This window comes from Hirundo rustica, chromosome 6, assembly GCF_015227805.2.
Source record: "Hirundo rustica isolate bHirRus1 chromosome 6, bHirRus1.pri.v3, whole genome shotgun sequence".
Lineage (NCBI taxonomy): Eukaryota > Metazoa > Chordata > Aves > Passeriformes > Hirundinidae > Hirundo > Hirundo rustica.
Window position 1 is genome coordinate 16,776,091 of NC_053455.1, and position 15,426 is coordinate 16,791,516.

The following is a 15,426-nucleotide window of genomic DNA, read 5'->3' on the forward strand; positions in this document are numbered from 1 at the left end:
GGGTAACTAAAAGTAACCTGTCATGAATTGTTCAAGGGCTTGTGAAAGTTGCATGCATTTTCATAAGGCGTTTTGTTATTGTTCTTGTAATGCATCAAAATACAAACTTTGTATGGAAAAAATGCCAATTCCTAAAATTTAATGAAGTTATTGTGATTTGAAGTTCTACTACATAGTGTGTGTTTCATCTGCACTTGGAAAATAAACTTTCAAGCTGACTAGTTCTTGCTCATAACTCTTTTTCAACAATTTTGCAGTGAGCATTTCTGGTTTTTTTGGCAAGTCTGATTTGTTTGGTTGGGTTTTTGTTCTTGTTGTTTTTAATCTTGTTATAAGAACACATTTATGACTTTATAACACAGTCTTTGAGAGAGAGCTCCATTCATGAGAAATACCCCCTTAGACCAGAGGACTTAAAGCTGGGATTCCAGTGGACTGTTTTGGCTCTGTAAAATATTTGGAATGTGGTATTACTGAATGGTATGTATTTTGGCTTTCCAAAGGTGCTGAATGTATCCCGCTTCAAATGAGTTTGGAGGTTTTCTTGAAATCTGGCCTAATGACTTTTTGTCCTTCCTTAGTGTATGAAGTTGGTGTAAATAGTCATCAGCTACTGAGGCTGCCTGTTTGAAATGTATAAATTAAAATAACTTTTCACACAGTTGTTCCCATGCCGATGTTTGCACAAGATGAATTTCCTTTAGTTTGTTCTAGCTGGTTACTCTATGGCCAAGCTCTGCTGTAGCACGTGAGCTTTTTACAAACAGATTTTATTTCTTGAGTGACTGGTGAGTATTTCTTTTTAGCCAACTGGTGGCATTCTCTGGCATAACTGTCAATCATTCAAATGGGGTTTGTTACTTGGAAATGCTACTTCTTTTAAAATGAGCTTTTATATAAAAGTTTTTTAGAAGGTGAACTTGTGCTGATGAAAGATGATGTCCATGCTAGTGAAAGATGTGTGGAAATGAAAGTTTCTGTAATATCCTGATAATCCTTTATTATGTAAACCAACAGAGCTGAGCGCTGTCATGTATTCTGAAGAGTAAAATAAATGAGTAGGTCTCTAGGTAAAGTGATAAGAGTTCTACAGTCCTACAGCAAGATCTCTTGCATCAAACACTAGTTTCAGATATTCCACAACTGAATTGAAAGAAAGTATCTGTATAAAAATGCTGGCTTTTTTGGAATTTGTACAGAGTCAGTATTTTAAACATGTTTTTAAATAAAGACAGCAGACCCAGGAAGGCAGTTTTAACATCTGATTTAGAGTGCAGTGCAATAGTGCTTTTACTTACATAAAGTGTATGTCTATTATGTGATATTTCTTGTCTCTTTTGGCTCTGTCTTAGGTAAATGCTACTCAAATTGCACATAACATCACACCTTATGACAACATATGAAGTAACAGCAATGATTTGACACAAAATACACTTTTGATCAAATAACTTTATTTTATAACTAAACTTCCAGTAGTGAAATGGTTGTGTTCATGTTGCAGAATGCTAAGACAGTCCTTCACCAGTTTAAATTGTATAATATAAAATAAAATATTCTCAACTGCTTTTATGTACAATAAAACCTCCAAACAACTGATAAAAGAGATGGGGAAAAAGGTAAAGCTATAAGGCCATTCAATATGATCTATTGTTTTAGAAGAAAGTTCAGATCTGCTAAAATTGTTAGTATGATGATGCCTCTGCAGGTCTTGGATCTCTGCAAAAGCTGTTTAGGCAGCAGATGGGGAAGAAATGTAGATGGAGAAACTTGGGCTGCAGAAGCCACATGAAAAACCACTCAGAGTCAACAACAGAACACTGATACCCCAGTCCTCTTCTGGCCACACAGGGGGCCTCAATGTGTTTGTGCTCTTTCTCTTGTGAAAAGGAGTTCAAAATTTTATGGTCAATATTGCTTTCAGGGTTACAAGATTTACTTATTTTTAATCTCCCTATTTTAAGGTGTCAGGAGGCAGCTAAAATGGATTTTTTAATACTTGAAGCCTAATGTAATTGAAAACTAAAACTACTGTAGTAATGAGAACAACTTTGTTTTGTCTTTTTTCTTTTTGAGGTGGTTGCTTCTAACTTTTTTCGTTGCTTTCCCTTGAACTGAAACTGATCATGAAAATGTTTCTTTTTTTCAATAAACTGTCAGGGAATGTTGTTATAGTGATCAGTGGTGAGGTTCCCATATATATATATATATATATATATATACACACACACACACACACACACATATATATCAAAGGAAGGGAAAAAAAGGTAGCATGGATTTTAACAACTTTATTGAGTAATATTTTAAGGTGTTACTTCATCCAAGTTGGAATACTGTCAAATTCTATGTTTATATACAGGAACTTGACAAGAGGAGTTGGTAGATTTAGAGAGCTACTAAGAGCTATCGAAACAAGAACGACACAAAACCTGCGAATGGTAAGTTATATTAAACCACTTTCCTATTGTAGCATCTGAATTTCAGTAGGCAGGGGAAGCATAAATATAGTGGATGAGTTAGAGACAAATAGTTGGATACATAGCATATTGATAAGGGCCTGTTATCCAGCACTTTATAAAGTTACGTTTCCTGGCTTAAGTGAATGATTAAAGTAAGGAATGCTTGGTACCCAGTCTCCCCCCTATTCCTTTTTCTTGTTTGTGGTTATAATTAGAACCTGCTTGGTCTCTGATTGACCATACTTTCAACCTTGATTATAATTGCTCTATTTATGAGTCAATGTAATTTCATATTTTTGTAAGGTAGTGGGGCTGAGAACAGAGTGCATAGTTTTTGTGTGGTTTCTATTAAGTTGAAGGCTATCAAGTTATAGAGCCTCTTAAAAGAAAACCATGAAAGCAGAATCATGAATATTTGTTATTTATATTGTCAGAAGCTTGAATCTTTTATATAGTAAAAAATAGAGGCTTACATCTTTTATTGTCATGTAATTATTTTTAAATATCCTAGATTAGTTTCCTAATACTGGGCCTTTAAAACTTTCAAACTGGTAGTAAGGAAGGTAAGTGATTTCTTAATTCATTCAATAACTGATTTCTAGTAAATATATTAAAATGATTTAATTATAGACTTTCAATGGAGAGGGATAATATTGCAAATGTTAATTAAGAAAGATGAAGGGCTTCTTATGGTATAGGAGTTAAGGTGGAGATCGTATGGTGCTGTCTGTGACTTAAATATTACACATCTGTTTTTGGGAAACATTACTGGGAAATGCTGACAATTCTGATGCAAATTTAGATCTGATAGAAAATCTGCATTTTCATCATCGTGATACGTAGTCGTGCAGGGTCTATGCATGTGTGTGAAACATTAATGCGGAGATTAATCTGATAGTTATGGATTATAGGATGACTTAAAAGCTTTAAATGAGTATTATTTAATTAAATAATATTTATGTAAGCATTTCTACCATTAAATATACGGTGACAATAATAGTTGGTCAAAATAAAACTTTTCATGCTGATTTTCAACCTTGTTTCACCCTTGCTGAGCTTTAACCGTGGCTCAGCAAGAGTTAAGTATCTAACAACCAGCACCTCCAAGTACAAGTTGTCAGAAGCCCCAATTCAGCCCATTACAGATCATAACTGCATGGGTGGGGTGACCTTGTCTGGCTGCCAGATCTCACCCAGCTGCCCTCAAACTCCCCTTCCTTAACACGTGGGAGGAAATGAGCTAGAAAAGGTCTGAGATAGGTCTGAGATAAAGGCAGGGAGTTTGCTTACCAGTTACTGTCACTGACAAAACAGCCTCTTCTTGGAGGAAATTAACTCATTGTCACTTAAAAGAGTGTGACAGTGAGAAACAAAGGCAGAAACTGAAACATCTTCCTTCCATCCCGTTTCCTCATGTTCAACTTCAGTCTTTGACTTCTGACTCTTTTACCTCCTCTTCCTACCCTCCCATTCCCTGAGTGGTGCATGAGGGGTGGAGGGTTGTGGTGAATTCCCCTCTGCTGCTCCCTACTGCTCACTCTTTTCCCCTGCTCCAGCATGGGGTGCCTCCATTGGGCTGCAGTTCCTTCAGGGAATATCAGCCCGCTTTTCACCATGGTTCTCTGTGCAGGCTGCAGTTTGGACAGCTGCTCCACTGTGGTCTCTCCCATGCGCACAACTGCTCCAAGTCTGGAGAGGGAGTAGAGGTTATTGAGCATCTTAGGATACTGATTGTCTTAGGAGCAGCAGCTGTATTGTTTATACTTCAGAAGTATCTGGGTTTAACTGAGAAAATTGAAAAATTGTTTGTTATTGCTATTGTTTATCTTTGTGTTTAGAGAATTGAACTGGGTACTTTTACCTTTTAAACAGCATATGCCTGGGTTTTTGGATGTCGTAGAATAAAAAATATATTCTATATAAATAGTCCTCATTAGAAAAAATCTGAGCATTTTTTAAGAGCTTGTATTCAGCTTTTCTACGGACAATATTTCTCTTTTGCTTTTACAGACAATAGCAAGACAACTTGCAGAAATTTTGCTACGAGGTATGTGTGAACAGAGTTACTGGAATCCACTGGAAGATCCTCCTCAACAATCACCCCTTGATGATCCACTTCGAAAAGGTTCAAATACTAAGAATTATGCACTCAGTAGAAGACCACGGGTATACACTGGAGAAAAGTATGGCTGCGTTTATTCCTCTTTTTTTCTGTAATTGCAGTTGTTACCTAGTGCACTGGGTAATTCAGTTACATTTATGAAAATGTGTGAGGAATTTGGCAATGTGTAGATAGATAGATTCCCTGAGGAGAACTACTGAGGAAGAAACGTGCTTCTCTGAGTGGAAGTTTGCACTGTATACATTAAACCTTTTGTTCTCAATAGTAGATTCTTTCTTTTTCTATCCTGGTATATGTGACAGACTCAATATATCTTTTATATGTGGGATACAAAAGAAAACATGATCTGGCTAGCAAATCAGAAATTTTATAAGTTGTGTGCTGCTTCTAGACATCTATTCTGCTTTATTATAGAAAGGAAAGATTCAACAATATGAAGATTCAAGTTGGAAGCATTATGAAAAAACAAAACATATCTAGAAATTTATCTAGCAGTTTCAAAGCTAGTTTGTTTCCCAAGGCAGCTACCTTTTAGCTAATCATCTTAGGTTAGTTTTGGTATTTCTTTATGATACCAACTATTTGTTCAGTTTTAATCTTTCATTGAATCAGGTGATACATTTTGGGTTGATTTTGTCTGGTATATCTGATGAATTCTAGAGTAGCTATGGTATGTTTCTTGCTTCTGGAAAATGTAACTTTTTTTCCCAAACTAATCACCATTAGATTTAGTATTAAATATAGATAGCCATTTCTTTGAATTTGAAAAATTTCTCAGAAGTTAATATTTTGGTTATAGAAGTAGGCCTACTTACATAATGGAGGGATGTTTTGTTTTAGTGTTCACAGTATCTTTATACTGTAATATAAATGCCTGCAATATGACACTATTTGAGTTGTTTAGCTGAATTTATTGCAGAGTTCCATTAATGAGTCTTTTACACAGCAGCAAGCCCACATAATTATGGTGCCTTTGCTATTATTAAGTAGAATGGCCTTTATCTTCGAAGACTTCCAGCAATTTCCCTTCCTGTATCCAGAATCGTTATAGCAGGTTTCTCAAGCTCAAACTTATGTTCCCCATTCTCAACTTGTCCTTCATAGCAACGTGCTTCCTGCTAAAGTGGGGCTTTGTTCAGTTTAGCTCTCTTGTTCTTGGCACATGCAGGTGAGGAGCTCCACAAGTCCAACAGACCATATAGTTAAGTCCTTTCATCACGTCAGACTGGTTAATGCCATACCACATAAAATATGTCCAGCCAAGTGTCTCATCTCCAAGAGTGACTGAAAGCAAGTATCAAAGACAATGATATGTAGGAAATTTCTTCCTAGGTCTTCTTCTGACCAACAACTCTGAGTCTGCAATGCACTGGTTTTTTTCTAAGTATGTTGCCTTACATTAGATAATTGTGTTGTGTCTTTATGAGGATTATGGGTGTAATTTGGCCAATAGCATTTATGACTTTTTAGATCTCTATGTTATTCCCTCTTCAGTTTTCTTTAACCAGTTCTTCAACTGGTTTGCCTTAGGTTGATAGCCATTTCATGCTTTCAGTTGCCTCTTTTGCCCTGTTACACTGAAATTACTTTACTCGTGTGCCTGCATTTATCAGGAGAAACAGAAAATTAGTTCAGTCTGCTTAACTGAGCTTTTTGCATAGACAGGTCAAAGAAATTTCTCACTAATTTCTGCATGGAGAGGATCTTTTTTGAGACAAACATGGACATACCTACAAAAATATGTTTGAAATGGCAAGAGAATATAATGTTTGCTTTTGTTTTGATAAGTGACTTTTTAGTAGTTCTCTTTGGGGCAGCATCCCTTCTATCTCTGAGAGAGTAATTTCTCCAGCAGCTCTTTCCAGTCATTATTCTGCTTTCTGGGTGCCATTGTCAGTTATTAAATCTTCTTTCCAGGTTGTTAAATTCCATATAGAGGAGTGGATTGTTAAATAAGGAGCACTCTGATGCTTCTTCATCACTCCTCATTCCTTATCGTGGGTGGTTCTTATTCATGACTAACTGTGTTTTGAAATTTCTTTGTTATGTAATAATAAAAAATGTATTCTAAGATTGAGAATACTCTTAAAAATGTGGTGAGCAGTTGTATTGATTAAAAAATAAAAATACAACAACAGAACAGCTGCGCTGGGGTCTTAGCTGTTGTATAGTACCACAATACATTCACAATGTTGCTTTCAAACTGCCTGGAATTCAGATGTCTTTTAGTTTCTGTTTTCTTTCAAGTATTTAATTACTGCTTATATTTCTAGTCCTTTAAAAAAATCTGAAAAGATGTTTTAATGTCAGACAAGTTTTGTTTTCTGTCTATAATGTATCATAGTTTAAACACCCTTGGGACCATAGGAATTTATTATTAACAACAAATTATTTTCTACATTTAAATAGGTAATTGTGGAGGTAATGGACTGAATTAACAGGAAATAGTACTTGTGCTAATTTAAAAATAGTTCAGAGGAAGAAATCCAAAGAGATAAAACATAGTTACTGATTTGGGGGCTTTTCTTGCCAGGACCCAATGCAGATTACTGTTTTCTGTCCACCAGCGTTGAAGAGTGTTCAGAAAGCATGCAGTATTCAGAGAAAGCAGTAAAAGTCTGGAAACTAGTCCTATGCAAACCTTCAGCATTAAGTTAGAAGGAAGTGTAGTTCATTGCAAGCAAATAATTCTGTTACTTGGAACTTAGAGTAGGTGTGGCAAATTGTAGGAGATTGTCATGGATCTATTTAAAAATATTCATAGCTATTGAATACATCAGGAAAAAATTCTCAAGCATATCTCATGAAAGACTGAGAGGAGTATTTCTCCACATATTGCCTAAAATACAAAAGTTCTGTTCTTGTGTGATAGTTTCCTCTTGCCAGCACTTGAATCAGTTATGTAGATTCAGCTCAGAGAGCATAAGAGGCCAGCTAAACGATGGGTTAGTGTTTACAGTTGTCAAATTATGTTCAGTGTTGGGATATCTGAATGAGTTCAACTCTGACAGCTGTGGTAGTTCTGTTCTTTTACTGTGTTCAGCAAACTTTTCTGAAATGCAAATATAGAGCATCGCAGAGAAATGCATTTTAGCCAATTGATTTTTCTATGCAAGTTACTTTCTGTTTTCTTTTTTGGACATTTTCCAGTTTTTACAGTGCTTTTAATATTTACGTGTGAACTACTCATAAAACTAACGTGTTCTGCTTAAATAATTAAATTCTCATTTTGAACAGCATCTTCTGTCCTCAAGAAAATACAGAAGAAGCCTTACTGTTGCTGCTTATTAGTGAATCTATGGTAGGTAAAATAGAGTGAATGTGCATTTGCTGTGTGTGTGCTTTCCTTGGGTTTTGTTTTTAATTAAAATAGGACTCTTTTTTTTTTTTTTTTTTTTTTTTTTTCCCTTTTTCTTTTTTTCTTTTTTTTTTCTTCCCAGGCATTTGCTTTATCTTTCATTTTCTGTTAGGAAAGTTATTTCTGAAACTGAAATTTTTGATCCTCTGAGCCAGCGAGGTGAGGTCTGCAAGTGTTGCAGAGTTTTTCTCCTTTGGACTGGCAGTACCTAGCCTTCTTCTAGCCACAGGCAGGTGAACAAGCCAGGTCTTTCATTTGGCATCAATTTCCAGCGTGAACCACTGCTAGACCAGTTGGTTGGTATTCAGACAGACACAAAATCTAAGTTATTTTTGTGGTAAAAAGAAAGCAAAAACTACTAGAAGAGCATAATAAACATTGCCAAAAAGTACCTTCCATTGTGTTTTAAACTTCAGTCCCTCAAATTTGTAAATAATTTTTGAAGATACCGACATTCAGTCTTTGCTACTGGATTATTTTTTTTAAATGTCCACATTTCCTCAATAAAAGATTTCTTTCAATGGTCTGTCTACTTGTGCCCTTTATCAACCTTTCTTATTTTCTACTAGTCATGAATCAACTGCCATGTACTCACATTCTCACACCATTTCAGTTTTATGTCCTCAGATAAAATGAAATGTGGAACTTTTGCTGTTTTTTTTAACTGGAGGGGTGAAACCTCTACTGTCTCAGGCATCATGCAGTCTGTGTCACTGCACATTGATGAGATGTAGTCTTTTAAGTACTACAGGTGATTCAAATGCTTACATGTTTTGGCATAATTTCTTTTTTGCTACAGTTAAATAGGATCAAAACATTTTAGTGAGCGTTGTCCTAGTTTAACTGTTTTAAAGTGGCACATGTTTACATTGTAGTGCTAATTGCTTTCCTCATTCCTAGTGATCTGCCTTGCAATATTCATGACAGAATCTAGAAATTCTCTCTAGATTCTGATTCTCATAACATAGAAAAATCGGCTGGGCAAACATTTCCACATATCATATGCTGGTTTTGCTGCAGTGTATACTTACCACAGAGAGGTGCTGCCTGTGTCTCTGATGTGCCTGAGCATCAGTGAGGATATAGAGGATTCTGATGTGAACTGTGGTCTTGGTGTGAAGTGAAAGCAGCCCCAGTTCTGCAAGATCTGACTACTGATTGCTGTGTTTGCATGTGTAGTTCCTTATATATCATCATTAAGAAGCTAGAAAAAAAAATTAAAAATACTGCCTTGTGAAGTGTCATTTCAGGTTACTTATAGCTTTTCTTTTGTGAATTAGGTCTGCCTAATTATATCAAATGCTGTCACTGTAGAGCATATACCTTTAGCAAGCTTTTTATTTTTTCTTTTTCTTTTTTTTTTTCAGAAATTATTGCAGATTATTTCAGGCAAAAGAGTTTGTTTCAGTGGAGTATAAACTCTTTGATTGACTTACTTTGGCTAAGTCATTTGTTCAAATTATTTTTGGAGGGGGGAAAAGGGGAAGATTGAGCATAAAAATATTCATCATTACAAAACTTACCTTTCTGAGAGTTGAGACCTGTTATTTCAGCTTCAATGCGTGCTAACTTTCTGGCTGTAGTAGTTGTGAAGTAGTATGTGATTTATGATTCTGGAACTAGTATTTGGGAAAGAAATAACGGAGAAGACTGAGTAACAGTTGGTGTTTTGATATGCTATTGTGTTATTAAAGTTGTATGATCCTTTACTTTCATTGTCTGTGAATTAGTAAGAAAACACCCCAATCAAGGCCAGGTTGGAGAGGGCTCTGAGCAATCTGGTCTGGTGGAAAGTGTACCTGCCCATGACAGGATGATGTATAAAAGGTCCCTTCCAACCCAAACCATCCTGTGGTTCTGTGATTTGACATCCTCATGTTAACTGTGCATGTATGTGTTGCAGCATGTCAGCTGAGTTGTGGTAACAGAATCACAGAATGACAATGTTTGGAAGGGACTTCTGGAGGTCATTTCATCTGGCCCTCTTGCTCACGCACGGGCATCTGGAGCAGGCTGCACCTCTCTCCAGACATTTTTTGAGTATTTCCAAGGAGAGGGATTCCACAGCCTCTCTGGGCAGCCTGCCACTGCTCATTAACCCTCACAGCAAAAATAAAAAGGTTCCTGGTCTTCAGAGGGGGCCTTCAGTGTTTCAGTTCATGCCCATTGCCTCTAGTCCTGTCACTGGGACACCAGTGGAAAGAGCCTGGCTCCCTCTTCCTTATATCCTTCCTTCAGATACTTCTAACATTGATAAGGCTCCCCTCCTGAGCATTGTCTTTCCCAGGCTGAAGAGTCACAGCCCTCTCAGCCTTTCCTCATAAAAGAGATACTCTGGTGTCTAATACATCCTAGTGAGCATTTGTTGGACTCTCTGCAGTAGCTCCATGTCTCTTGTACTAGAGAGTCCAGAGCTGGACCCAGTACTGCAGATGTGGCCTCGCCAGTGCTGACCAGAGGGGAAGGATCACTGCCTTCATCCTGCTGGCAACACTCCTGCTGATGCTGCCTGGGCTATCAATAGCCTTTTTCCCAGCTGGGGCAGCTTGCTGGCTCCTGGTCACCTTGGGTGTCCACCAGGACCCCCAAATGTGCTCCTGTCAAGCTGTCTTTGAGCTGGGGAGCACCCAGCTTGAATGGTGCCTGGGTTTGTTTCCTCCCAGGTGCAGGACGTGGCTTTGCTGGGGCTCCTGTCAGCTTGTTCCTCCAGCCTGTTGAGATCCCTCTGGATGGCAGCACAGCCCTTTGGCATATCAGCTCAGCAAACATACTTGAGATCAGGCCCAGTATCAATCTCTGGGACACACTGCTAGTTACCGGCCTCCAAGTAGACTTTGTGTCGCTGATCACCACCTCCTGTGCTCAGCTTTGTGTGAGGTTGTTAACCAGTGGAAAAATGGCTGAGCGTATCCTTCCTTCCGCTGGGGCTGCCCTGAGTTACACTGCCTGAGTGTGTTACAGGCTTAAAGTGTGGACGTGTGGCCAGATGACACATTGCAGTTTCACTGCCACCTTGGAGTGTCCGAGCCCGTGGCAGTCCTGAAATTCTGAGCACTTAAGTTCCTATGTGCTTTCTGTTTTATAATCAGCAAGAAAATGATTGTTCAAATACGCAAGATAGCTGTAATAATTATGAAACATCCTCGTGCTTTGACATTGTCAACCACTGTTTCACAAGAAGTGCTAGTTCACAGCTTGTTGAAAACTTGCAAAGAGCTGAGTCAAAAAGTGATTAGGGGTGGAATTAAAAAGAAATTCTTGAAGCTGACTAAATATTTATGTAGTGTATAAAGTAAAAGCCAAAGACTTCTTGATCAAAAGAAAGCAAAATGTCTGTTTGGGGGTGTGTGTGTGCATGTGTGAGGTTGTTTTAAACCAAGGTGTGGATTATTCAGTTGATAATTCCTGAGATGTATGTGCATTTTGCTCTCCATGTATCTCTTTGAAAATTTTTCAATATTTAATTATTCTGATTTTAAAGATGTATTGATTTTGTTCAGAGCTTAAAGTGTTACCCTGTTAAAGGGGAGAAAAAAAATATCCCTTATTACGTGCCACTTTTTGTGTCTGGAAGAGGGGGAAATAAGTTTCCTATAAAAATCTAGTGTTTTTAGGTAAATGTACTAAGGGGGGCATGCCCTGTGGAATTAAAAATAAAGAGGGGGACTAGGAGAGAGAAGTATCTTTGTCTTCTGATTGCAGAATACCAGATGTGCTAGCATTTATACCAATGGAAATATTAAACACCCAGAAAACTAGAAATAGTTAGGATAGCAAGATAATGTGGGTTTAGGGGCTTGATGGTAAAGTGGGAGAAGCACTAGATAGTTCAGTGAGGTACTAACTACTCTGAGACCTGAATTTTGTTCTTTACTCTTGGATATGATTTCTCTGTGAACATGGTCAATTCATTTAATCCATTTCTAGCTCAGCTTTCTTCCTTCCCCAAAGGAACACTTTACTTAAGGAATTAGGTTTACAATGTGCTTTTCGCAAAACAGGTTTGAAAGTACAAACCCTTACTACAAACATGGCTTGATTCCAAAGCTGTGCCCAGAACCAGGATGAGTTTTCACTTCTCAGTAGTAACTCCTGAAGGTGATTGTGGGTTATCCTGGGCATGTTACCATTCACAAGTGAGATGATAGTGTCATAATATTGTGAAGAGAAAAGATTGCCTTATTTTACAAAAGCTGGAATAGAGGATTCGAAGATCATTTTAATTTACTAGCACACAAAAAAATAAAAAGAAATTTTCGTAGATGAATAGCCATTGTATTGAAAACATACTTTTTTTTTTTTTCCCCCTGAGAACTCTTCAATAATTTTAAATATATTACTTAGATTATGGAATTAGAATGAAGTAATTAAAAATAGGTCCATGTAGAAACATCAGTCTTGCCACTAATATGTAAAATGGTAATTATTTCTATCTGTAAATTAGTATCAGATCTCTTTGTATCCCTTATAGCAACTACAGGCTGTGAGGCTGAGTAGAATGGTAGTTACTTGAGTGAAAATATAGCTCGAATTATAATGATTGACTTGGTTTCTTTCTTTGTGGTGTGTTTCAGGCTAACCGTGATGCTGTACTGAGCAGAATACCCGAACACAAGAATGATCGCATCATCAGTTTGCAAAGTGCATCTGTAGTCTACGATTTACTTACAATAGCCTTGGGGAGAAGAGGCCAATATGAAATGCTTTCAGAGGTTTGTTGATTGTAGTGGATATTCATCTGCGTCGTTGCTGTTTTCTGTTAAGCATGTTAATTGTGGTAGTAAGAAAGAGCTGAAGCAAATATAGAACACTGTTATTCTGACTGCTTTATAAATACAGGAGATAGTTTCCACCCCAGAACATTTACAGTCTAAATTTATGCAAGTGACTTGAGGTGGCCGAACAAGAAAAGCTGCATGGAAGGTGTGGTAAATGTTTAATGCCACAGAAATTCACACAATTTTTAGGTGAGGATGCATGGATCTGCTTAAAAGCATACACATTATTTGGAGAGAGCAAGAAGGAATGGCAAAAAAGAAAAGCTGTTCTGGATATAGAAATGATAGATATAATTTCCAAGAAAAAAAATATTTGTAACAAATGAAATAAGGTTTCAGAAGAAAACTTTCTTTTATACTTCTTAATATTTGAGGTGATCCATAGTACTTACAGTTTGTAATCGTTTTGAAGTTAATAAAAAAGAAACAAAGTTCATGAAACAATTTTCATGTCTTTGGGAAATGTGTTACTTATCTCAGTGTCTTTTGTTTCGTTATGTAGCATGCTTGTGTTTTGTTAGATGGTGGCAACTTCTTCAGGAAACTGCCAAGTATTGTTAACAGTTTTAAACCCGTGAAACAGCTACAGCTGTTTGAGCAGAGCAGATCTTTCTGCTGCTCAAACAGTGCTCACCCTGCAGCGGGGTACTGTTGCTGACCGCAATTAATTATTTGTCTCCAGAAAGAATATGAAAGCACACCCAGGAACTGACTTGTTGAGAAATGGTTTCTCTCTACCACAATAGAGAACTTTATTAAGAAAAAAGATGGAAAAAAAGCTCTCTAGTTCTTCTCTGGTATATGTTGATGGTCACCCATTTATCTGCATCTCACATGACGTTAAACCCTCACTTTGGGTATTCTTTTTCTTGAAAGTACTTCATAGCTGCCAGCTGGGATACAAGTCAGTTTAAATCAGTACAGTGGAAGGTGTTTCACAGGACAAAGGAGTATGAAGCTCACACGGGACCAACCCTACAAGAAAATCTAATTAGGAAGATTTCCATTTACTTGGCACTACAGAGGCTATCACCTTTATGTAGTTTTAGGTGGTTGCCCCAAAGGTGCAAGAGGTGTTTATCTGTATATTTCAGTCTAGAACTTCTGAAACAAGAGACATCAACAAGTATTTAAAAACAAACAAACAAAACCAAAACAAGAGACCAAAAACCTTTGATTTCTTGAAAACTTTGATTTCTTTTTTTTTTCGCTAAGTGACTGGCAACCTTTCAATTTTATACAGTAGACTAACAACTAGGCAGGGGTAGAGCAGCCCTGGGTTCCAAATCTGATTCTTCCATTTTGTCTCATATCGTGATGGTTTTGTCGTGGGGTTTTTTGTTGTGGATTTTTTGTCTTTTTTAGAATGTTAAAGAACCATTATATTTATGGGAACATCACAGGTCCTTGGAATTCTCTATTGTCTCCTTTGGGACACTTAGGATTGTGTTTACGTCACAATAAATGCAACGTCTTGCTTGTAGTTCTTCTCACCTTTCTTAACACGGAGGGTTTGGGCTTCATCAGAAAAGCTAGAGGTATCTCTTAGCCATCTCTTGTCTTGAAGAGTAGGACATTATCCTGGAGGGTAGAAAGAAAGACTTACGGTCCCCTCACATAGAGAAAAGCATAGCACTTGTTTGCCACACTGTAGCTGACCATGGTACTGCTTGTTCCTTTTCTTCTATGCTCTGAGCACAATTGAATGTTCTAAATACCGGAAGATGTTTAACTTGACTTAGATCTTTGATTTCAGGGCCTTTTAGGAGCTTCTCTTGCTGGTGGTGGACTTTGTTGCAGACAAAAGCAGGACCATAAGTATCTGGAAAGTAGAAGAGACTCCATGTTTCACAAGCTGCTTGGTTGAGGGTTTTTAGTCATGGCCTTAGGCTTTGAAAGCTGAACTCTACCTGAGGCTTGTTTCAAGGTCTTTCCTTCTTTTGTGGGTTTTTTGTTTGTTTGGTGGGGGGGATGTTTTCGGTTGGTTTGGTTTTTTGGGGGATAGGGTTTTTATTGTGTTGTTGTTGTTGGGGGGGGTTGTTTTTTTTTGTTTCTGTGGGGGTTTTTTGTTTGGTTTTTTTTATCTAGCATCTTTTAGTCTAGGATCTTTGTGGTAATATTTCAACAAAATTGTTTTTATATTCTTTTGCAATGTTCTTTTTGAAAAAAAATTCCACTGTTTGAAAAATACTTTCAGTACAGAATAACTAAAATGTATTTGTCATATGTACATGAAATGTCTTTTCTGAATAAGAAAAAAATCATCTTATGAAGACCTGGTAAAATAAACAATACTTATTTTAGCATACAGATACTCTAGATACACAGCTGCAGCAGGATCTTATCAGGAAATTATTAGAACTTCTCATTTCCTCTTATCCTTGTCATCCAAAGCACAGTGGAAAACATTGACTTTAAGAAGCCCTTTAGGTTTAGTGAGTAGAAGATATCTGTACTCAAATCTTGCTGCCAATAATCTATAACTTTTATAATTTGAAGTATTATAATAAACACATATTCAGAAATGTTAAAGCATTCTGTTCAGTTATATAAAAGGCATTTAATTTTTTAGGGCTTCATTCTCTTTGAGCTGATTCTGATTGCTCTAGAAGAGCTGTTGTAGGTTAAATCAGAAATTGGAAAATTATTCTAACTGAAGAAATGGTATTCACCCACCAGTTCCAATATCTTATTGCTGCTTTCTGGTTT

General features: G+C 37.0%; 1 protein-coding gene across 3 annotated transcripts in view; it reads left to right on the forward strand.

The window, feature by feature from the left end:
• The window catches only part of TTC7B (tetratricopeptide repeat domain 7B), a 126,904-nt gene that overhangs the window by 40,737 nt on the left and 70,741 nt on the right, over positions 1–15,426 (forward strand). For all 3 annotated transcript variants that reach the window (XM_040067348.2, XM_040067345.1, XM_040067347.2), the window contains exons 6-9: positions 2,360–2,438; positions 4,470–4,642; positions 7,819–7,882; positions 12,514–12,651. In XM_040067348.2, coding sequence (XP_039923282.1) covers positions 2,360–2,438; positions 4,470–4,642; positions 7,819–7,882; positions 12,514–12,651 — 454 coding nt within the window. The remainder of the gene's footprint in view (positions 1–2,359; positions 2,439–4,469; positions 4,643–7,818; positions 7,883–12,513; positions 12,652–15,426) is intronic.